This window comes from Bacillus rossius, chromosome 6, assembly GCF_032445375.1.
Source record: "Bacillus rossius redtenbacheri isolate Brsri chromosome 6, Brsri_v3, whole genome shotgun sequence".
NCBI lineage: Eukaryota > Metazoa > Arthropoda > Insecta > Phasmatodea > Bacillidae > Bacillus > Bacillus rossius.
In genome coordinates this window covers 40,266,558-40,292,680 of record NC_086334.1, presented here as the reverse complement: position 1 = coordinate 40,292,680, position 26,123 = coordinate 40,266,558, and the positions used below count along the sequence as shown (strand labels likewise).

The following is a 26,123-nucleotide window of genomic DNA, read 5'->3' as shown; positions in this document are numbered from 1 at the left end:
TTCAGAGTAAATTATTGTTTACCTAAAACGATTATAAAGTACGTGTATCAGAGTAACAAAAATTTTTTTTAAGATAACTACGCTTTTTGTTTCGCAGGTTTTTTTTTTTTTATTATTATTGGCGTTCATATTGCTCGCTGGTGTTATCGCCGGCCAGTGATGCAGGCCCTGTCTCCAGGAGTCGCTTGGTTATTAAAACCGCCGCCAGGCCGCGCGGCAGCTAGCTGCAGGGCACTGTGCTGTCAGCGCGCATCGTCGCGCGAATGAATCAGGCGAGCGCCAAGGGGCCGCCCCTCCCTCCCCGTCACAATCGCGAGGCTATCCCCTCCACCCGTCACCCCCTACTACCCCTCCACCCCTCTCCCCATTACAAGGTGTCTTGGCGTCCTCCCAGCCGAGCCGGGGAGATATGGAAATCGAATCCCCGGGACAAATTGGTGAGATTTCCCTCCGAGACGGCTGAAGAAAACTTCAACACGTCGGCAGCCCAGCTTCACCCTGGAGTATCCTGCATTATTTACTGTTTTTGCACGTGATTTTAAATATTTAATTGTTTATTAAAGGTGTTTTCTGCTGAAGAACGGTTTTATAAACTTAAATGCAAAATTTTTTTGTCAGCCGTAGCATGTACTAAAAGAGCATGAAATCACGTGGTATACAGTTTTCGATTAAACGGTCTTAGGTAGCCTTCATCTTAAACCTCTTTTTTTTTAATACATCATTCATTAGATAAATAACAGTTAACATTTCCCAAAACCATGTAAACGTGATTTTTTTCCCAGTTTTGTGAAAACCTAATTTTTCTGATTTAATAAATAATATACTAAAAAATTTTAGTAGTACATGCTAGGACTGACATAAAATTTTAGTTCAGAGTTCATGAAAAATATTAAATGAGGACCTTTTAGGAGATAAGCAAATTTTTATAAACAATTAAATATGGTTATGTTGTGGATTTATTTAAAATCATGTGAAATATCCGAAATTTTAGGATCAAAATAGTTTAGGATACTATGTACCCCCCGTACGATCTCTACAACGCTGCCGCAAAACAAAAACAAAAAGTTTTTATTTTGGTCCGACCGTTTGAATTCCTTCCGGATCTCGATCTTTGCCATCTTGTGCACATCAGAATCTTTTTAACGGGCAGTCATATGGGGCGATTCAAGAGGAGTTTCCACCACTCGCTTACATCATTTGGAGGGGGGGAAAACATATCATAATCGTGGGTCCTCTTCCGAATATTGACGGAGTGTTTCAACGAATCGCAAACACGTCGCAATGAACAGCTTGCTGCGTATGGGGATGTCTGAAGGAAATTGCTCACCAAAGGACAGATATCGAAGGCTGCCGTGTGCAGGCACGTAGAGCGTCACGTGTGGTTACCATGAGAGAGTTGTTAAGTGTGACGGACGACAGCTTGTTTCTTGTGGATGCGTGATGAGACCAAGTTAAAACTCAGCACCCGCAAATGTTCACATATCCCTTGACAACTTGTAACTGCGTTCATCGTAAATTTAAGGAGCATATAAGTATCCAAGAGTGCATCTAAGCGCTCTGATGTGTTCCTGGAGCCCCAGACTCCACCCAGGGGTGCCGCAGAGAAGCACCGTGTGCTTATGCGTCGCGGATGTCAGCGAGTACACTTCCACTTGTATATGTAGGAAACTTGCCTTGCCATGAAGGAGCTTAAGTTGTATTTTTTTATTTCATATTAGTATTTATTTTATTCATATTTTATTTTTTTATTTCAATATATTATTACACTATTATTTTTGTAGGAGGTTGTAAGTCACCTAAGGTGTCATTGTAAATAATGATGAATATAACAAACATTTTAATTTAATACAAATTAAACTTTTATTAAAAATTCAATTTCTTTAAATATTGTGCAGATAAAATTCATTATATATATGAAATGATAAAAAATATTTGTCAAAAAAGATATATATATATATAAGTTACTTTGTGATATTTACCGATAATTTTAGCAGCAGGAAATCAAAGTGACCATACAAGAAGAATATAATTTAAAAATTCAAAAGGACGTAACTACAAAAAATCAAATCTTCCAAATAAAACTTTCGGGGAAAACACACACGCACATTATATCTATACTAATATTATAAAGCTAGAGAGTTTGTTTGCTTGTTTGAACGCGCTAATCTCAGGAACCACTGGTTCGATTTGAAACATTCTTTCAGTATTGGATAGTACATTTATCTAGGAAGGCTATAGGCTATATTATATTATCAATAACATTAGGGATCCCTACTAAAAGTCAAATTTAGAATAAAATGCGTTGGAGGGGGTTAGATACAACATGTAGTACACGTACGAAGTGTGTATTGACAATGCCGCAGGCGCATAGAAGTTCATTTCCTATTGCCTATTAACATTGTTGCCACGCACTAGATGCCTTATCATTCTTAATTTTCCTATACAAGTAAAAAACACCCGTGTGATATTAACAACGAAGCAATCAGTGCCCTCATAAGAGTTCAATTAGTATTTAAATACTTTTTATCACTTTAAATCGCAAACCTAAACTGTTGTTTTTTTTCCTCTCTCTGTGTTTAATTTGTTTTTATTGCCCTTTTTTAAAGTACATATATTTTACAGACTTGAAACTTCGCAGTAATATTCCTTATGTTACGCAGGATGACATTTTCCGAAAATTAGATCCCATGGGAGGTTAAAACCAGGCAACAGTGGGTACTTTGTCTTCATGAGAACAGGATTTTGCATTGTTCATGCCTTCTGCGTCTCCATGGCAACGGGCATCGCGCGGCAGTCGCGTACCCACAAGGAGGGGCATGTATAATGAGCGGCGCAAGAGTGATCTGCCTGTAGACTGCCGTAGCGAAGTACGGGTACATCAGTTGTACGTTGCGTGCACGAGTCGGGAAACCATCGGTGCTATTCATTTTCTCTCCGGTACATTATACAGCATTGTAATAAATTTTCACTGATTTTTTTTATTTACCATTACTGTAAATGGGAGATGTGGCTTAATTTTTTTCCATTAGTATAGCCGTGCGAAGCCGGGTCGGGCAGCTAGTATATACATGAAATACAAACATACTAATGGTTTTTTTAATAAAATTTAAACTTCAAATTATAAGCATTTTTAAAAATAAAAAATGAAAGATTTTTAAAAGAGCAAAAGTACAAAATTAAAAATATCAGAAGATTTCCCAGTGACGCAAATTTAGATTTCCAATAAAGGAAAAATTTTCACCGGTTTTCGTTTAAGTTAAACTTTCTGAGATGCAAGCATTTTTATTAATTTAAGCATAGTTATGAATATAACAATCACTTTAGTTTAATAACCAAGTCGTGTTACATTTATGTAGCTGTATTTAAACTGTTACTCTATTGTTACACTACCATTTTATATTTTATACACATCTCTATGGAGAAGGTTAATCTTTGTGCTTCATGATAAGCTTGTCTCTACGATATACATATTTGTATTTGCATCCAAATATTTGTAAAAATACTCAGGTTTATAATGCGTCGTTTTCCATGGTGTGATTTTACAAACTTTCTCAATAATTTACAAGTGGTTTTTATATTCTTAACTAAAAATATGGTAGGTATTTCGGAATAATTATATTATATATACAGTAGTGTGTATATATATATATATATATATATATATATATATATATATATATATATATCTGTAAACAATGTATCACCAAATAACTCTAAATCATGTAGCTATTTAGACGAAGGTTTAATTAGTCATCACATGAAAACACAATTACATTAACAAATACACACAGCATGCTAGAAATATAACATGAATAATCTGAAAGTTTAAAAACTGTTTAACTTAGCGTTTCTATCGTTTCCATAAAAACCTTTCGTTGAAATGATTTTTCAAATAATCTAACTATTTGGTTCCATTTATTATAAATAGGCATCAGTTAAAAGCAATAACGTCGAAACTTCTGGTGCTCCCACGCCCCTATTTTTTAAGTATGCCTATATTTAAGATTATTAAGTCTTAAAGCTGTATCCCAATCAAACCATGACCAATTAACTAAGGTTGTAAAAACTTTCAAAAGAATATTTAATTTACACGGCAATTGTGTTTTTTAAACCAATGTTGAAAGTTTAAAAAAGCAATTTACAATTGGTGTAAAATTATTCGATTTAGTTGTAATTCACTAAACATGAGTAAAATTACAAACCTGTGAGTGTTTTTTTTTTCAAATCACAATACAAAAAATGTGCAAATTCTCGCAAAATTTTTACAATGTGCTAAGACTGATTTCAGCGTGCATTGTGAATGGAGATTCTCGTAAGACTTAACATTACGTGGATTTTCCGCGGAATATATCTCTCTTCTCCACTCCTGTGGTTATTAACCCATTATTCTCCGCTCTGTTGCATCTCCAGCCTGGGAAACATTCTCCGAGCCTGTGCTTGGCTCGTGAACCGCAACGGACGCAGTGCCGCAAGGCACGCGTAATACAACACACCAAAATGCACACAATTCAGAGCGGCCGTTCGAACATTCGCAACAAGCCAGATAAACAATAAAACATTAAAAAAATTATTTCATCACTTATATTCGACGCTGTATGTGTAAGTTGACGTACGTTTGTATTCACATTGCAAAAAAGTATCAGTCGTGTACGTAAATAACTTATTCATTAATAATGGGCAATGTGAACATTTAAGGTTGACTCCTTTCTTTTTTACGTTTTTAATCATTAAAAAAAATTAAAATTTCTAATGGCGTGTGTTTCATTTTTGATTGCATTTTAGTGCGTCAAGATTTTTTTGTTCTGTAAAACAATGCTTGTAAATTAAAAAAAAAATATTGTATTTATGTAGTAAGTAACAAATAAGAATATATTAAAGTTTGCACCTTATTTATTTACTCGATTTATTTTCACATGTGGTGAAATTGACAGGCAGCCTTGATTTACTACATTTAGCCACATGAAAATACAATCAATTACTTTAACTAAAAAATTCAAACAAAATCTAAAATTAACTAATATTAGTGAATGGTTTGAAAAATAATAAATTAAGTTAATAACTAGCATTAAAGTGGCATAACTGAAACTGTAATGTCAATTTAAAAACATATTTAATTTTGGCTCATGAATAATAGTTATATTTTTGTGAAAACACTAGACACTAACATAAAAAAATATATATAATGGGCGCGTATACTTGTGTACGCACGTCAGAAGTTATACTTACTTGTCGTAGTAAAAAAAAATTACTTGAATTTTGCATGCAAGTAATTAATAGAAATAAACAATAAATGATCGAAGTGATATTATAAATATGGTTGGTAGTCTAATTTAAAAAATTTAAAATTAAAATAAATATTTAGTAATCGAAATTAATATAAACAAGTGTATAAAATTAATTATTTATCTTGTAAAATAATCGAGCTAAATTTTAATTAATAATGAGTCAACGAATATGCTGAATGTTCATTCTTATTAATTAATATAATAATTTATAATAAAAATAAATTATACAAACGGGAACATAACCTCACTTACATAAATACACTTGAAAAAAGTTTATAGACACAATTTCCATCACTAATATTCACAATAAATAAAATATAAAATTTTAAAAGCACATATATATGATTTTTGCTCGTATGTAGCCTCTTTTCATTCTGTGAAAATTGCGTTGCGTGGTGCACGCGCTTAGTAAATTTTTTCATAATGCGCCTAAAGAATAAGATGAACCAAAAATAAAACTTAACGTACAGTTCATTGAATTACAAACTAAATACTAGGTTTCGGATCATTCCGGAGGGGTAACGGAGGACAGTTTTAAACTGATTCTCTCAGTTAACTCCTGACTGAAGAGTGATAAGACCCATGCACCCCTCGCCGGACCGACAGTTCAATAGCGATACGAAATGAAAAGAAGGCGTTGCAATGGACGGCCCCCGCGGGACGCTAGACGCGTGCACAACACGGCAAGAGACGAGGAGGACGAGCAGCTACACCCCAGCTGCCCCAGGGGACAGGCTTGCCAATGTTCGCACGCTCTCTGCCGCCCGTTAGCGTTAGTTACAGTGTGTCAGTACCCCCAGGGGGTGCGCCCGCGACACCGACCCCTTCTCTGAAGCGGGCGCCTTTTTTAACACCCGCCGCCTCCTTCCTTTTGTGCAACTTTCATAATGGCGCGTCGTTACACGCGCGCGTTTCCCTCCCACTCCTTCCCCTTCCCCCTTTTTTCTTTCCCCCCCTCCCTCCCGCTCCGGAGCGACACGGGCGACGTCGTGGAAAAAAATAAATTAATAAAAAAAAATTCCGCTGCGGTCAAACCGGTGAGCTGTTAAAACCACCCTACTTTGCGAACTCCGGTCGCGAATCCACCTGGAAATCGTGGCAAACGTAAATTGCGTGTCCGAAAGTAACTAAGTAGTAGGAATCAGTCAGTTCAGACACACCGCAAAAGCACTTTGTACGTGCGAATTTCGTTGCAATAAGTTTTTTTTTTTTAATTTCGTGATTTGGACATTATAATATTTTACTCCCTAAAACTATGTATCTACGACTCTTCCAAGCTGTTATTGTACGAAGACAAAAAAAAATTGGTTCCTCAGCACATGGAAATGTTTTGTACTATTTTCTTCAGATGCATTATGTGTTGTTTTTTTAATTGAAAATTTGTTGCGGATACCTTGTAGACCTGGTTAAGGTATTAGTATTTGAAGTGGGTGTCTGTTCTAAAGTAAGTGATTCTTGGTAATCAGTTGATTAGCAAAACGAACAGTTTTGTAACTAGCATAAACATATTAGCCACCCTTAAAGGAGTGTTGTTTAAAAAAAGCTAATTTTAAAGTACTGGTCAGAGATGTGACATCTAACATTGATAATGAGCGAATTAATGTGTTCTCAAGTTGCAAATAGGCCTACATTTAAAATACGAAACTCGGACATGGAATTTAACGTAGGATTCTTTAAAATATTTGCTGTGTGTGACAAATATATACGCAAATTGTGTTTTCAACTATATTTCTTGACGTGAATCACGCGTATTTTCCGCGCTCGCCGCTAGAATTCGTTGCCGCAGCAGCTACATCGACTATTAACCATTTGATTAGCAGACCGAAATTTTAAACTATAAAAACGAAAATGACTTGAAAAAAATACTGAGCCCCGGCTGTACAGATGATTTTCGTCAAGGAGTTGTATTAAAGTACTGCCCATTTTGTTAAAATTCATTGAATGCTAAAAGTTTCCCTTGGGCTTTGTGGACTTTGATTTGCACCATCCGCCACGTGGTCGCAATTTTCCGTTCGACTCGACTTCCGTCCCATTAGCGGAATCACTCCTACGAAATGCCGTATACCGAGAGCTGAGTGAGATGTTACACACAAGAAATGTTAAAACCACACCAGGAAGGAATTCATTGAATTTTTTTTTTCCTATCCAGATTTGAGAAAGGGTTGGGCGTCGTTAATTACTGTGACTTCAATCATTGCCTTTTGTAAAGATAAGACAGCACACACCAACTTACTTCTTGCCTCCGTGGTAAACCTGTATCAACAGTGTCCCGCTGTCATTTCTCAGCTGACGGCCCCGTGCAGAGGTTGTCTCATCATTTGCGGGAGGCGAACCGCGCCGGTTGGCCGGATACAGCGATGGAGCGGGGCGGGGCGGGGCGGGGAGTGTAACGTGATCGCACGTGCGCCCCGCCAGCCCCCAGGGGCCGCCACGGCGCATTGTCGGGTTGTGGGTACGAGGACCTGCGGCCCGCGGGTGGGGGGGGGGGGGGGTGGAGACTAAACCACGTTACAGACCGGAGGAGAGTGCGACGTGTATCGATGAGTTTCCCACGTGGCGCCCCGGCGCGAAGGGCTTTGTGCCCCTGACCTCAGGCGTCGCGGCGGGGCGCCGATTATCCTTCCCCCCCCCCCCTCCTCGTGATCCCCGATAAACATCCCCCCCCCCCAGACTCGGACTCCGGGTAAACAGCTGAAGCGCTACCAAAGTAATGAACCATCTGTATGAAGCAACAACTTCTTGGCTTTCTGGGTGGACATGGGCGTAAATCCCAGGTGGGCCAAACCCGCCCCCCCCCCACCCCCTGAAATTAAACAACCCCTCACTGAGGAGACGTACTTGCGCTTGCAAAATCGTGACTGTGAAACGAGTTTGATAAACGTAAACGTATTTTTTTTTATGGATATCTTCCTAGTTTTTCCTCTTATTGCATAGCATTTGCTGTGTTCACGAGAGCAATATATACGGAAGAATCACGCGAGTCCACCATCTTTTCGAGATTTCTTAGACTTCCAGAGATGGCAGCACCACGTTTAGACATTTCCGTTCTATGTGACTTCTGTTCTGTTCACGAAATTACAACTACTAAACGCCGCGTACCAAGAGCTGAGATGTTACACAGTAACACCGAGCCTCGACAGCAGCCAGCCGACGAGTGAACAAGGGTCGTGTCATCTCAACACCGCCAAGTCTAACTCGCAGGTCATTGCACCTGATAAATTTGCTGTGTCTTATCACGGCCGTGGTCGTTAACGATTCGCGCTTACTAGTTGAGGGTCGCTGATACGATCTCAACAAATACAACAACAACAACAACAACAACAACAACAACATCATCATTAACCAGTCCCTCGAGCACCGAGTCGTCCACTGCATTCTCGGTCCTGTCGCCTCTTGTCTAGCGAAAAAATTCGAAGTGAAACGTACTTTTTACTAAGCGAATTCCTCGCAAGGTAATCCGTGAATCATACTGATAACTCGTGTGAAACTCGTGTATATTTAAAGTTGGTCGCTTCATACTGACTAGTGACCATTTACGTTAAAAAGCACTTCTGGTGGAATCGCTAATGAAATCTTGCAGAAAAACTCGTTATTTTAACAATTAACCGTCTATATTATTGGGATAGCCGCTCTTAATAACATGGTACCCAGAGTTTCTCTTCTCAACCAGAATTTTGGATGAGACAATGTCGTGGCGTTGTCGCTAGATTCTATCTTATTTCCCCTGCTTAAGTTTTTTTTATGTGTCTTCCTCAACGCTGGAGAAAATACCACAAATTGATGTGGGAGTATGCCATGCATATAATATGCAAGCGTAACTGATTTGGTGAAAAACTTGCAAAAGGAGTTTGACCTAGTATTAAAAAAAAAATCAATGGAGCAGGTTAGCACTGCACACGTATCTGGAGGACCTGTTTCTAGATTCCGGTACAGCCATTCTGATTTCAGTTTTTAATTGTTCCCTGGAATGATTTCAAGCGAAAGCTGGTATCATTCCATGCCTACATGCCATGGTCGATTCCTTTCCACAGATTATTGATTTTTTTTTTGTTCCCTGTTTCCATCTCGATGACTTTGCTTTCAACGAGACTTAAAAGTCCAATAAATACATATTCTTTTAAGTATAATGAAATCAGAGAATTGTGAAACGGGTCTGTAGATGTGGAAAAGAGACAATGATTTGTTGACATGCTCGAGTAAACGCTTATATCTGTGTCGTGTAACGTGTCTCAAAATTTCACAGCCCTCACTGCCACTGTCGTTCTACAATACCACGAGAAAGATATTTTAACTTAATGCTACAAGTGGCTATGGATATTTTTCTTATATGAAATATGTTTTTCGAGATAATATTGAGTATTTCTTAAGAAAATTGAATTGCCGCATAAATTTCTGTTTTAATTGATGTTTCATTCAATCATTATTGTTGTTAAATGGAAAATATAATCCTAAAAAAATTATAATTCATTTTGTTGCATCATGCTTACGTGGTAAGTTAAAATTGGAAAGCTATTCAGGGAACGGATTAACTATTCGAGGTGCTGGGACAACTCAAAGCATAAATACCCGGGTAAGAATCCGTACCCAGTGTTAACACAAACACTATTTTGTAGTGATAACAGTTTTTTGCATTTGAATGTACTAATTTACAAAGATCTCTAATCTTACATGAACAATTCAAGTTTCAGTTAAAAAAAAAAAAAATACAATGTGTGGTTGTTACTGTTAGTAAATGAACATGTGCGAGTGACGGTTGGGAAACTGAACCACTTCTGAATGACTGTCGAATTTGACTTTAGTTAGTTCGTACCCAGGAGTTGGGAGTTGTAAACAGCGCAGCCTTACACAGGACCAGCGGATGACTCGTTACTCTTTGAAAAAAAAGGGGGGGGGGGGTGGAGGTGGACTGCCCCCTGCAGCGCTGCGGGGAGCGGAGGGCGGGGATTGGCGGACACGAGGCACGCGCCCTCGTTTGTTTTTTTTTTTTCCCCCGCGCCGCCGGGCGCCTAACGAGCCGTCCGCCGGCCGCATATCGTTAGCCGCCGCAACGGGCGAATTAAGAACAGGTTATAGGCTTAATGACCGAGTTTAGCTAATGGTTACATCGGGTAATGCACTGAAGGGAGAGAGGGCCGGCTTTGCGATCACGGAAAAGGGGAGTACTGAAAAAAAATACCCGTTCCACCCATTAATAATTCTACATATATTTTTTTTAATGTATGTAATGCAATATTCTTGCCCACTCGTTTCTGCGGTTATTAATTTGCAATGTGTATGTAATAACTTCTCTAATGAGCTCCATTTTTTTTAGTTCATATTATCTTGCGCTAACATATTGATTCATGCCTTGTTACCACCGGATACGCCACACGAAATTGCAAGGTACACACTTGCTGAACTTTTTACACTGCTTTAAAGTCTTTAGTTCGACCATACAGTGTCTTCGAGCCGTGGGTGCTTCAGATTAAAGCAACAAGGAGGGATTATCTTTGTCAGAAATTGTGAGATACGTTGTCAAACGCATTTTGCGATTGAAGGAATGTACTTGCGTATATAAATTTTTACGTTTTGCCAATAATTCTTGCAATAGGGAAGATTGATTTTTTAAAAAATAAACATTTTATGGACCTACGCCATTGCTGTTTTTCGGTGTTGGTCATGGAGAAGCCACAAAATGGACATAAATATGAACACACACACACACACACACACACACACACTAGTAGAAAAAACAAGCCAACCTAAGTCGATGTCAAATGTGTAAATGAATAGGCAGCACAGATCATTCTGTTTGTGCCTGATGATCGGAACAGATGTCAGTTCCCGAAACATCGCAACTTTTTTGTCTTGGAACGCCTTCTGTATTTATGTGCCGTCTTCGCTGTGTTGTCCCGAATATCTGTTTTTTTTTTGTATCATCGTTGAATCGTCTGTTTGTCAGTGTGTTGTCCAGGGTGGTTGTTTGTATTTCTTGTTCTTGTTGGAACTGTTTCGTCGTTGTCAACCTACTGTGTTCGTCTGAGCCTTGATATTTTTTTCTGAACAATTCCTTCTACGGAATATTCTGTGCGGTCTGCGAAATCACACGTTTGATATCAGCTGATTTTTTGCCCATTTTTTCTGTGTGGTTGTGTTTTTATCTTATCTTGTCCATTTTGTGGAATCTCTCTTAATACAGGGAAAACCAGCAATGGCTTATGTCCATAAATCATATGAAAAATGTGTAGTACGTAATGTTTAACCGTAGTCACTTGCCTCTGGTGATTTTTTTTACGTCCAGAAACAAGATTTTGAGTTGCAGCAGTTTTAAAATGGCTTTCTTGGATAACGTTGAATATTTATCAAACGCAAAATGTATAAATATTTCATCTCTTTTCGTGAATACGTCAAGGGGTTTCTTGTAAATTGGGCATTTCAAACACGTTATAGCCCAATTTAATGGAAGGTTGACGGACCCTTGAGTGGGAGAGGTACGAACCAAATAACTCATCTCAGTTTCAACCATTTTCAGTCCACGACAATTATGTGTAGTTTAATTTTGCAATTTTGGCTTTGTTAAAGCATATATTTAATAATGAAGTTTAATGCCTCAAGTTAAGTGATTGGCTGCTACAGATAGTGTCCCCTGTTAATTAACTGGCGTTTAGTATTAAATTCATTTTTGAGAATGACTACATATTCAACAACACAGTGCTGTTATATTTTTCTCATTCCTTCCACGGATTGTCTCGGTGCTGTCAACTTTTGGCATCGACTGGTTATTGCTTGTTTACTGTGTGCTTACCTATTCTTTTTTGTCCGTTATTAAAGATTTTTATAACAGTGTAAACAGCAATGGCATAAGTAAAAAAAATTCATATATCTTTACTATTGCAAGAAACATTCAAAGAACTTAGTAATAATAGTTTCAATAGACACTATGATATGTTCTTCGAAACTCTCTTAAGGTGCCCACCTAATCAGGGGTGTACTTATTTGTGTTAGTGAGGTAGGATGACAAGTGCGTCGCTCTATGGAGCTTCTAGCGCGGTGTCGCTTCTAAGCGCAAGGCTGTGAATCGGCGCGCAGTCTTCTCGTTGTGCATAGGGGCAACTACGATATTTGAGTGGTAACCATAACATTTTATGTCGAAGAATTTAATATTAAGGTGTAATGAAAGGCACTTGAATGCTTTCAAGAATCTCTGCCAGGATTTTCAAAAAAAAAAAAAAAATTCTGAAAACACGCGTTTAAACAATTTCCACTCTTCTTAAAATAAAGTAGTAAAACGAATTTCGAAAACAGATCCACTCACCCGCCTTCAACGTATTCTTAAATGTTATTTTCGTTCTAAATGCAATTCCGCTGCCTTTTTAGGTTAATTGTTCAATATTAGACGTTTAGAATAATGTAATGGCATGGCTGTTGAAGTCCCTATCTCTCCGCCTTAAGTGGGATTAGGTTTCGCCATTTTGTAATTTCAAATATTTTGATACCGCTTTCAATGAAGCTTCCGTGCTTAACATTTTGGTTTTACATGGGATAGGACTTGGCTTTGGCCACTTGCTGAAGTTAATACGTGTGAACTGGTGTGGTTATCACGATACTTGACGCCCGCGTCGCGTGAAAAAGTTATTTCCTTTAATGCAGTTTTGTGGACATACTCTATTTGTAGTGGAAAAATTCCGAAAATCAAAATAAATAAATAAATAATATGTACAAAAAATCACATAAAACCAGACTGAATCAGCTGATGTCGGACAAACGGAAACAACAATGAAACTAAACAAGTATTAGGGACAACACAGCGATGACAGCACGGACAAAAGATATTCAACCTCTAAATATCAGACAGCACAAGAATTCCATTGAAGTAACTTGGTCATGAAAAATAAAATAACAACACAGACGAACACAGTGGGCTAACAACGACGAAACTGATCAAATGCAGGCAGACAACAAACCTAGACAACGCAGCAAACACACAAATACGATGGAGATAAACAAGTACTATGGATAACACAACGACGATAACCACTTACGAACTCAGAAGGTTTCCCATGACAACAGTTGTGACGTTTTGAGAACTGGCATATGTTCCCGTCATCAGGCACAAACAGACTGATTGGAAAAATTTTAAAGTTATTTCCTCGCAGTGCTTACAGGCTAGAGCCTGTTAGTAAATATGCGGTCGCAACAAGGTATAGAAGGCCTGGGAGATATGGTGTGCACCTTGACATGCCAAAAATTAGGATAAATAGTTCAAAATTATAACTACAACAAGATGATGGAAAAATTTCAAGATGGCGGGGCCTGATACTTCTTAAGGTACCCGTCTGCCCGTTCACACATGCGGTGCGCATAGCTTCAGGAAAAACAACGCTATTTGAAAACTACCCAAAGTATCCGAGTGGGGTCTGTTTACGAATAGCATTTAAGAATTCGCCGAGGACCTAAACTAACTTCTAGAGTTCGGATTAAGTTCGTAAATAGTATTTTTAGAAGAGTTAAAAATGGCTGAAATGCGTGTTTTCGGAGTAATTTTTAGGCATGAAGAAATCGGTACAGATTCTTGAAAGCACTTTTAAGTGTACTTGTGTTACATCTTTATCTTAATTTCTATATGTATAATGTTACGGTCACCGCTCAGATTTCTCAGTTGACGAGAAGACTGCGTCACCCCGACCAGACGGGCCCTAGGCGAGCGGACACGCGGCGGGGAAGGCACTCTCGCCTCCCGGACGCGGGTCGCGGCCCAATATGAAGGCGAGGAGTGATGTATTGCGCCCTCCGTGTCAAGCGGATTAACGGGCGATCCCCGCCGCAGTGCTCGCGTCCACCCTGCTTACGAGCGATTTGCGCCTGCGCTGCGGGAGGGGGCGGGACCCCAACCCTTCCGCGTCCTGCGGGGCGAGGAATGTCGCGGCGAGGGGTGGCCATCGCCGCTGTCTGTTCACACCAGGAGTCCACGTCTGCTTTCACGCCTGCTCCAGACCTGGGGGACGGCGTGTTCGAAACCTCCTTTCCGCTTATCAAGCTGTTGTCAATTGGCTCACTTATATTTAGGTCTTCCAAACTTAAATCGAATTTAGTCGCTTTTAAGGATATTTATTTTTATATGCTGCTTTGGTTGGTAAAACAATTTCTGCGTAGTTAAATTTACTTTTTTTTTTTAGATCTTCTTGCTTACCTTTTGTTAGCAAAATATTAAGTCCTTGTATTAAAATTCACTTTACTTTTTTAACAAATAGTGTGCGATCAACTATGTCCACTTTTTAATCGCCAATACAAAAATAACGACACGGAACACAAGAAAAGTCAATACTGGCATGAACACAATGCAAAAAAAAAAACTCCTGATATTGCTGTACTGTTTCGTTCGCACCTTCAATTCTTCATTGAGGCCACGTACGTGAAAAAATATGATGGTGCACCCGACGTTTCAGCACACCTTCGAGGGTGACCAACAACTAACAACTATGAAGGCCTGGCACCCGGAGAATTTTAGTGTGCGTGAGAACAGAAGCCGAGGTGATGGCAGTCACTCAGTGCACGTTGTTTCAGGTGCGCCACGCCTTTTTCTCGTAGACTCACGTTCGGGTAAGATAGCAAATAAGCACTGCCTTGTAGGGATACAACTGTAGCCTAACTCGCGGGCCGTATTCCAGAACGTGTCCAAACCGAATCCCAGTAAGGAAACAAATCGGCAACCGTTTTAATAAACTGGTCCCTGCGCGAGGCTAGAAACTGGTTTCATATCATTCTAGCGGACTTTTCGCAAAAATCGATACAACTGTTGCGTCAAAAAATACTAGATAGCAGCACGATCGCAGGAATATAGGACGGCCTTTCTAATTTTCTCAAGTACTTTTAAAGTTGCGTTTATTTCTTGTTATGACCATTAAAGTGTACAAAATGTATTCCCGGGTAGTTTCGCCATCATTAATTTACATTTAGCACACAAACAGTACGTCCCCCGATGATTACAAAAGTGACTATATTCGAGTTAATGGCGCCAGACGCGGTCCACCATTTGGACGAAATCAACTAAAAGGTGAGCACTGCGCATGCGTGGAATTTGGACAACAGATCGGCAACGTATTGCACACCGAAATCCGTTCCCTAAAAATAAGGGACTGGCCGTGTCCTATCAAGGGTTTGTGAGTGCTTTTGTGCACTACGAATACGGTTAGGGTTTTGGTGTAGCACATTTAACCCTGAACCATAATTTTTGCTATTGTAATTCCGGCCATCTGGGAATTTTCCGTCTTCTTACTATAATTCAAAAAATTTGTACTATTTATGTCAAGGCATAAATCATTACTCCAGACCTTCTATGCCTTGTTGCAACCACATATTTACTAACGGGCTCTAGTCTGTAACTAAGCGCCGCGAGGAGATAACTTATTATTTCACGCGGGCGACTACAACGGTCATGATAAATCACATTAGTTCACAAGTGTTGTCTTCAAGTGGCCAAAGGAAAGTCCTATGTTGTATCAAACCCAAAAAAAAAAAATTATCATCACGGAAGCTTTACTGCAAGCGGGTTGTGTTGGGTTTGGTATTCAAAATGTTTGAAAGTGGAAGATGGAGAGGTGTGGTCCGCCTTAAAGTAACGTTTCTCGGGGCAGTGGCGTAGCAAGGATTTGTGTATGGGGGGTGTTAAGAAGCATGCCCCCCCCCCCCCCGCCGTATTAAAGCGGGGGGTCCGGGAAATACGAGGGGTCCGGGGGTCCTCCCCTGGGAAAATTTGGATTTTAAGGTGTAAAATAGTGCTATTTTAGCAGTTTTCGGTACTTAAATTTAAATATTGTAATGGTAAAATTTTTTATTAATTTTAATATGAAATTTGTTTGAGTGATGAATAAGAAATTAATTAAAGATTTGGTGCTAAGGGGGGGGGGGGGGTTGAACCCCTAAACCCCCTCCCTGGCTACGCCCTTGGCTCGGGGTAAGAGCCAGACGCGGCCACCCCTGCAGGGTGAGTCACGCGCCGGGGCCCGGGGCGAGGAGTGATTAGCGCCTGGGCCTAACCCCCGGCACTTGTCCGCGAACAGGCGGCGGCAGTCTGTGGCAACAAGTGAGTCCTTCCCGCCGCGCGGTCGCCCCTCCAGCGGCGCGGTCAACCGGGACTTTGCTCGACTTTTTTGGGATGCCTTCTTTTCACGCAGTCGAGAGAGCCAAACGCCCGATCGTGCATCTCCGGTTTTTTTTTGTTTATTGTAAAAGGTTAGGTTAGCTACATTACAAATACTTTAAAACATCGTGGACGGTTGATTTGGTCAGGATAGCTACATTAAAGATACTGTGAAATCGTGTAAGCGATCTCCTAGCCCTGGATAGCTACATTTAAAAAAGTTATTTGCTAAGCAACCAAAAAATTATTTTACAGTATTATAATGTAGCTATACTCACCTAATATAACCAACAATCCACAATGTTTTAAAGTATTTATAATGTAGCTAACCGACCGCAAAATTGAATGCCACACCGGTTTATACAATGAGATAGAACGGAAGAAAAAAAAAAGCGAGCATGAACTTCGGGGAACGTCGGGAAACTTCGGGTGTTGCTCTCTCGTCTGTGAAATGAAGGCTTCCCGACTTTTTTCCCTAACCTTACTGAAGCTAAGTGCGTTCGGGTTAGGGGAGCGACCTAGTTGCGTCTCAGCTCGAAGCCTATACGCCCAGTCGTACTGGTGATCAGCCATGCAACTTTTGTGACGTTCCAAACGCACAGAAGATATTCGCTCGCTGCTGCGACTTGATTTACTAATTTTCCAATTAATTTTGCTTTTAAAACCGCAACAAAAATTCGTGATTCATCCCTCGCACCAAGGATTGATCAGAAATTCAGAGGTTTGTTACAAGCAAAACATCTCTGCGATGTATTTGCATCAAACAAATGTAGATAATTTATTGTTACATCTGTGACAATTATGCTTATATTTTTTGTGTTCTGTGTGGTACTATGATATATTATTAAATTTACAGAATAACTACTATATTTATATTATGAGGCATGACATTGTTTTCATCTATAAAAAAGATAATAGCGTAGCTGCAGCCAAATGAAAAATTGACATATGGCTAGAGTTAATTATCTATGATACATTCTGCAGTGTTATAATGTGTTAGCTTTCCTGCATATTATTTCTTTTCTGAATAGTTCAGAGTGATACCAAAAGTTTAGCCTCTTGTGTGGACGCATTTATCTATAAAATATTTTGCAATCACACTTCTTGCCGCTAGATTATTTTTCACACTCTCGCCTGTGTTAATATAAGAGCTGGACGGTATTGGTCTCCGGTGTATTTGACTTAACTTAACCTACACAGGATATTCATTGGAAACTCGGTTGCCGACGATATCGCGTGCAAAATTTGCATTTGCAAGGCAGAGCTTTGTAACATTTGCATTTGCAAGGCAGAGCTTTGTAACATTTGCATTTGCGAAGCAGAGCTTTGTAACACTTGCATTTGCAAGGCAGAGCTTTGTAACATTTGCATTTGCGAAGCAGAGCTTTGTAACATTTGCAGTTTTACAAAGCTCTGTGAAGTGACATCGCTGGCTACTGGGTACAGCAGTGTAACACTGTTGGCTGAGGACGGCGCGCGGCGCAGGTGTGGTTCCAGAACCGGCGCGCCAAGTGGCGCAAGACGGAGAAGTGCTGGGGCCGCAGCACCATCATGGCCGAGTACGGCCTGTACGGCGCCATGGTGCGCCACTCGCTGCCGCTGCCGGAGACCATCCTGAAGAGCGCCAAGGAGAGCAACGAGTGCGTGGCGCCCTGGCTGCTAGGTACGAACTCTGCTTAGAGGCCGGGCCATAGGCGAGTATTGTCGTCGCGACCCCGAGTGCACGACCAAGGGTTTTCCGACCCTTCCTTCCTCCCTCCTCCTCACCAACACCCCTGAGGAACATCCTGTCCGTGCAGAATGTGAACGTTTCACATGAATGCAAGACTGTTATTTTCCGAAACTGTTCAGGAAGAAGTTAAATGCGCTGGAAATGGCTCAGGCCGACGAAGCACAAAAATATTTTCAAAGTTTCCCTTTGGGTTTGGAATTATCGCTATTTAAAAAAAAACAATTACTTGGTTTATTTTTCATTCGTGGTTTCATTTCTTGTTTTCCCACAATGTTAAAATAAAAGGAAGACATTTGTTAGTCACGTTACACCTAAACAAAATTAAATACCAAAAATGTATATTTCCCATAACTCATTCGAAAACACGTTATTATTGTTACCAAAAAAAAAGTAAAATGATGACTACATTATTACAAGCCAACTGCGTGAAGCCCTTTTCCTCTTCAGTTAATTGTTGCGCCATATTGTTTAAACGCCCGAAACATTGGCTGAAGTGTAGTGTTTTCATTGTGTAAACAGTTTTAAATGGCTTTTATTTTCAAGCGACTGTTTAACAACAAAGATTCTAATTCGTACTTACTAACAATCATCAGACATGGTTAGGCACCATTCCCGCAATGTTCTGGGCTTATACAATATGGCGACGGCGAAGTTAACATGTTACTTCACCCACGTCACTGCATGTCGTCTCCTGGCAATTCCTAACTCCATGCTGTAATGTAAGCTAAAAAAAAATCTTTGAAATTATTAAAATATAAATAAACATAATTACATAGATAAAGTGTTAAACTAAGTATCAAGTCTGTAATACTCTAATATTAAAAGTATATTTCTCATATAATGCATACATACATTTTTAAGAACGTTATCCAAACATTAAAAATAAGATGGGATGTATGTACACTCCGCGCTGGGTATATGGAATGTCTATATAGACTAGAGCAGCAGATACTAACCACATTTGAAAATGCTCTCTATAAGAATAATTCTGTTGCTGAAGCTTGGTTGTTGCTACCTATCACAGAAATATTTTTTCTTTTTTTTCTTTTCTTTTTTTCCCCTTCATCTGATCATTTTTGTCAGTGTGCAACCACGATATGAACAGTGGCACAGAAGCGAAATGGCGCGAGAATTCTTTCATGTAGGCATACTCGATAGTTAGATAACAGGAATGGCCTCGCTCTCTTGAGATCCTCCTCGCTGTGAGACATCCCATTGGTCGGCTCCACCAAGCAGCAAGAGCTACCCTTAACACTGAATGGTGAAATGCGTGGCGAATGCAGCTGGGTTTCGCAGTATGAACTGTGCAGTTTCTTTCCGTTATGTATAGGCATACTGTGGTGCGGCGGATGTAGTCTGTGTCACGTAACTTATCTCAGGTGTGACAGTCCTCTAAGTACTACCTGTGCTACCCAATTACTATATGTCGCTTGCAAAGCATCACATGATGCAGGAGGATACGTAGACCATTGATACTAACTACTTTTGAGAACTCATGTTATGGTATGACGTGTAAGCTATTTGCTCGGTACCAGTGATTGCGGTACCCGGTAAACGACTTAACTTATTTGCCAATGTAAGTGCGAAAACGGACGCATTGGCGCTTTGACAATTTTGAGGTTGTTAAATGTATTATCGCTTTGGATTTTTGAGTTAAAATCGAGAAAGTGTTTGAAAGTTCGCGAGTTTTTGCAATAGAATATGTATTATGTCAAAAACAAAAAACAAAATTAAAAGCACTTTGGCCAATTTCTCGTAACTCTGAAATTGTTAAAGTCGATTGTAACTCCCTGTAACAACACTGAGGTGCCAAGAGTGAGCGAAATACTGTCGATAGTATGTCGACAACAATTTGTGTTTAATATATTTCGCGGGGCGAGATACCGTCGCAATCAACCGCTAGCTTCGCTGGAAACTTAGGATATTACTCCTTTGTATATGGACTGCAGTGATTGCTCAGAATTGTAACGTTTCTGAAAGGATTCCTACAAATGAAAATATTGGTCGTGCACAAAGGGCTGTAGTTAATATGAGGACGTAATGTAATTAAATAATAGAGGTAGTAATATATCATCGGACAGCTGAAAGAAGAATTTCTCAATCAGGTAAGGTTTTTATTGTAGAGAATGTCTTTTTATGTAGGTTATATATTTTATTTCCATTTTTAGATAGTTTTCAGAACCATGATCATAACAATCGTTTCTGACGACTAAATTTTGATGAAGCCAAACCATTAACCTTTATAAATAACAAATAACTGATCAGTTTTTAAGATAAAAAAGGCAAATATTAAATTATAAAAAGTACACAATTCTAGAAAATGTTATACTTGACACAAGAGTAAAATGGATAAACTTGAATATTACCACTGTAAAATATTTTCCTGAGATTCACTTTTACAAATGTTGTGTGGTGACAGGAAAAATAAGTATTTTCAATGACCTAAGAAATTGTTTCTAAAGGCAACAAAACTTACTTTGCTTATTACTTAAACAAAAAATCGTGAATCGTTATTTTTTTCACCCATGAAGAATTTGGCAGTATGAAATTTTTACAAAATAATTATATGGAAACAATTTTGTTCTTTTCCTTTTGGAGTACTTATCGCATACACTCGTTAAATTGGTCGTTTTAAGAAAAATTAGGGTAATGTTTTTACATACTAATTAATCTGGATAAGTATTTTCATTAATTTCCTTTCAAATATAAATACATAATAGTAAAGTCATTGTAAGATGAAGTTGTAGTGGTTTACTTAGTCAGCTACCGGACTGAATCTAATCAGTAGTAGTAGTAGTAGTAGTAGTAGTAGTAGTAGTGGTGGTGGTCCACACAGATTCCTTTACAAACAGCGCTCACCGACGTGTTGTTGAGCAGTGGCGTAGTCAGGATTTTTGTTCGGAGGAGGCGCCCAAGTTTTGTTTGAAGGCAATCAATTTATTTCTTCACGCATAAACACAACATTTCATTGTTTATGCACGCACGCGCACACATCTAAACATAAATTTCTCGTGGTATACTTGTCGGAATGATACATTAAATGATTCGTATTTATAATAAAAGCTTCGTAACGGCATGTGCTATAGTACAGCTCTAATTTTACAAAGAGCGTTATGTTAGGTAAAAAAAAAGTATGTGGTTGGTTTCAGAGGTTGCACAAAGCCTTAGGCTTCCCCTCTGTACACGCCACTGATGTCGAAGATAGCTGAGGATTTTCCTTCCACGTGTGAAAATCTGGGTTAAAATTCCAGGCACGTGGCATTAACTATGTTAGCATAACGATAACGCTAACAAGTTATGTTAGTTCAAATACAGTTTTTTTTTTTTTTTTTGGCAGTTCTTATGTAGTGGGGTCGACGCTCTACATCACGTCAGCTTTCAGCAATCAGTTCGTGAGACTAACAGGAAGAAGAAAAAAAAGGGGGGTAGGAATAAAGGAAAGGAAAATTTTTATGGCCAAAGCCGGCAGTTAAGAGAAAGTTGGGACAGTAAATCCGAGTTTTCCTGGAGGTGCCGGGCGCAGATTATGTTTCCTCCTATCGCCCCCTCCCGAAACCACCGTCCCATTCCACCCCTACACCAGCCGCATATATTTCTTCCCCCTCCACCGGCAAACTCGAGAAGGGGGCGTTCCTTCCGCCGCAAATATGTCATTGCCGCCTCGCATAACACGACACGGAGTCGCTTTGGAGAGGGGCTGTGGAGGGGGAGGGGAGGAGAACGAGGGGAAGGAGTCGGAGAGAAAGGAAAAGTGGTATAAATGATGGCGCCCATTACTAATGGCTGCCTCTTCCCCACCCCCCTTCCCCCTTCCTCATCCTCCTTCTGAGGCTCCCAGCTCTTCCGGGCACAAACAAGGTAATATAGCACAACCCCACGGCTATGCCAGTCAGCCGTCGAAGAGCCCAGCGTTATGATTATGTTTTAAAGAATAAACGGGATACAATAAAAAAATGTTTGTCTATCACTAACTAATTATAAGAATTTCGTTCGCGTGGACAGAATAATTGGAACAAGTTAAGATAAAGAAAAAAAAAATTAACCGTTACTAAAAAAATTTTTAACACTTCTTTTATGTTTTATGTTCACGATAAGTACAAAAATTAGTGGACTCACTAAATCTAAACATTCTAAGTTTTTAATTGATCATTCATATACTTTCCCACAAGTTGACGTCAAACTGAACTAATTTTTAAAACTATCTAAAGCTAATTTTAAAACTTAAAACTTTTCAATGACAAACTTAAAAAAATTTATTAGTTTTTAACTTAATTATAAAATGACGTGAAATGGAAGGCACCCCCTTATGGCAGGAGGAGAGCGGAGTTCCTACATTACTACCGACAATGCATGACGTGCTGAACTTAATAAACATTACTGCCGTGACTAGGATGCTTACAAAAACACCATAGTGTTTTAATTACATGCAACAGAACATGTCAACATTTTCTAACTCTCCTTTTTTATAAAAAAAATATTAAATTTCTTAGATTGTATAACTGGCTAGCAGTTGAGTTATTGTCAAGATGATTAAACACTTTCCATAGTTGTTTTATGTAATCAAGTATTTATACGTCAATGGTTAGTTAATACTTAAGCATTAAAGAATTAATAAAGTGATAAATATTCAAAAACCTATTCGTATCAACTTTTTGGAATATTGTCTTTTTTTTGGTTTAATATAAAGACAAGTACCCTTACTTTTAGGTAGATTTCGAAGAAATACTATCTCTTATAGCCGTTACCATGGTGAGACTTCCAGAAATGTTTTGTATAGTTTTTTGTTTCATGGTTCAGAGACCCCAAAACCATGGTCAACTCAAACGTGTGTGTAATATATATAATCACATTTTTAGGAACACTATAACTGCCGTAATTTTCAAACAGATACATACAATATAATCGTGTAAAATCTCGATCGAGTTCGTTAATGAGCAATATTCGAAAAAAGGGGGAAGAAATGGGGAAGGTTTTTTGAAAAACCGAAAAATCTCTCACATACTATGAATAATATCACATTCTGTTGAACGTATATTAACTCGGAGTAGTAATACCTGAAACTTATGTCTGAATACATTTTTGATACGACCAACAATAACTGCAATGGGTGGTAAAAACAATGGTTGGAGGACAAAAAAATCATAACTGTGTTTGTAGGCACACTATCGAATCCGTTCAAATTGATTGCAAACCCTACAAATATTACCTAAAACATTAATCTAAAAATTTTTCTGATACAACCAACCACTGCAAAGGGTGGATATAAAGGGGCTAAAATACGAAAATAAATTCATACTCCTTTAGTAAGGAAACCATAAAATCCGTTCAGATTGTTTGTAAACTTATACTTTTTATCTAAAACTTTTATCTGAAAATTTTTTGATAGTACAAACAATGTATATAAAAAACCTGGGGTTGGAATAAGAAAATAAATAAAACTTCACTACCATGTACGCTATCTAACCAAACATTACTGTAATGGGTGGCAATAACAAGGTTTGACAGTATACTATAAAATCCGTTATAATTTATTGTATGAACCCTAAACTTTATCAAAAATGTTGGCTGAAACAATTATTAATGAAACGAATTATCGTAAAAACAGGGGTTGAAATTAAAAATATATAAAAAAAATTTAGTATCAAATTCGTTATTATTATCTTAAAGCTTGATGCAAATAAAAATTTTATACCACCACTTAATTATTGCAAGGGATGAAAAATAGTGTTATAAGGTCAAAAAATGTAATAATTACCTTAGTTGGCATAATATGTAATTTGTTCTAAGCTATTCAATGCTGGATGTATTTAGTTAAAAACATGCACAATATTTTCGCTTCATGTAAAATGAGAAAATGTTTAGTCGAACATTGTGTAATATTGGATAACATAGATGTCACGTACAAAAAGTTCTTAAAATGTTCCAGAATTTTATATAAGTTTCCAAAATATTTCCAGAAGAAATGTGTATTTCGAAATCTACCTTCGCCTGAAGTCTGTGCCGAAAGATGTTTTTAATATGCTCTTTGGTAAATTTTTTAAAAAATATGTTGTCTTTATAATTGCTAGTACTATACGATTCGGTATTCAGGCATTTTAAGTTATAATTTCACTTGATCGGTGGCATTTTTTTTTACTAATACAATGAAATTAGCACAATTAATACTATGAAATAGCTAGATGAAGTCTGATTAATGTTTTATTATAAACTACATTAAAGCAAACCCAATTTCCCTTGTAACCTTTAAATTTTATATTAATGATTATGAAATTAACGTACCAATAAAAAATACAATCCCGTTAATTTTCCTGTATAGGTTCATAGTACGATACATCATCATCCTGGTAACATTACAAATACGCCTATTTCCTTTAAAACATTTCCAGTCGAAAGTAAAACAATATTTAACCACATTTCTAAATATATAATGGAAATGCTCATTTAGTTATGACAAGCAACTTTCAGCTGTCTGATGTTGGATAGCCTACAGTTCACAGGTATGAAAGCCACGACTACAACCCGAACAGTTCTGAAGTTTACCGAAGTAAAAGAAGTTAGGTTAGGTTCAGTGAGTGTGATAAACAATAGACCTTTATTTTTTGACGTGACGTCTAATAAATCGATGAACGCAGCTGCACGCACGAAAAAGTGTCCCGTTACGCACATTATCCCGTTACGCTGTGTCCTGTTACGTTCATAGTACGCTTGCGCCGCATCTCTCTCTCTTCCACGCGATTGGAACAACCATCGATTTGACTTTTTCGAGGCACATTAAACTTGAAACACGCCCATTCGTTTCCTACTTTTCCTATCGTCCTATCCTTAACAGAATAACACAGATTGGAAAAAGTTAAATAGCAAACATGTATAAAAGTTATAGTTAAAATAATCTCTTCGTTAAAGTAATAAACATACATATTTGAATTAATGAGTGCAAATAAAAGTAAATTTATCAATTAAATTGTGGATTTCACTTTTCACTTCACTCCTTCTTTGTATCCATACAAAATAGTGATAATTCATTAAAAATTATTCAATTTTATTCATAAAAAGTATGCAATCATTTCATCAATGTTTTGTTATGACGTCACGTTAAACTATTGTCCGTAAACCGACTTTACAGACAACCATTTTTTTTCTTCCAAGATGGTGGATTAGGTTAAGGATATTTAAAATACTCTTATGAGCACAAAATATATCAATCCTTCCAATACTGTGTATTTTCACGAGCGATCGGCAAACATCTGAAAACTTCGGAGAACTTCGGAAAACTTCGGATAACTTCCCCTCCCTAACCCGGACCCCTCCAAAATACACTTAGTTTCAGTTAGGTTAGAAAAAGAAAATCTGGATCTGAGAGGCGCGCGTGGCTGGTTGCAGGCATGCACCGCAAGTCGCTGGAGGCGGCCGACCAGCTGAAGGACGACACGTGCGGCTCGGACCACGAAGACCATCAGGAGACGTCCTCGGCGGCGACGGACAAGAGCGACGGCAGCGCGCGCGCCTCCCCGGCGGCGGCGGGCGGGGGCGGCGGCGGAGAGCAGCAGCAGCAGCAGCAGCAGCAGCAGCAGCAGCAGCAGCAGCAGCAGCGGCTCGCCGAGCTGCAGCACCAGCTGGCCGCCGCCGCCGCCGCCTCCGACGACCCGGAGCAGTTCCGCAACCACAGCATCGCGTGCCTGCGCGCCAAGGCGCAGGAGCACAGCGCCAAGATCCTGGGGCTGGGCGACGCCAACGGCAACACGCTGCCTCGCGGGCACGGCGGCGAGCTGGCGGCGCTCGCGTCCTCCGACACGTCGTCGTCCGTGTTCTGACGGGCGCCGTAGTCCCGCCCTCCCCTCCCCTCCTCCTCCTCCTCCTCCAGCGTCGAGCGGGGTGACGCCATTCCTCGCTGAAGGGGCACACTGACCCGGGCCACATACAAGCGATCAACTGATCAACTGAAACTAACACAATTGTGTTATACTTTAATTTCATTTTAAGAGCTATC

The 26,123-nt window shown here is 39.1% G+C and overlaps 1 protein-coding gene across 1 annotated transcript; it reads left to right on the top strand.

Moving 5' to 3' along the window:
- The first annotated feature begins 14,798 nt into the window (after window positions 1–14,798).
- On the top strand, window positions 14,799–25,947 carry LOC134533426 (visual system homeobox 2-like). The gene is made up of 4 exons (XM_063370948.1): window positions 14,799–14,828; window positions 17,890–18,067; window positions 25,517–25,653; window positions 25,744–25,947. Exons 1-4 carry the CDS (start codon window positions 14,799–14,801, stop codon window positions 25,945–25,947), a joined length of 549 nt encoding a protein of 182 aa, XP_063227018.1.
- Window positions 25,948–26,123: the final 176 nt, after the last annotated feature.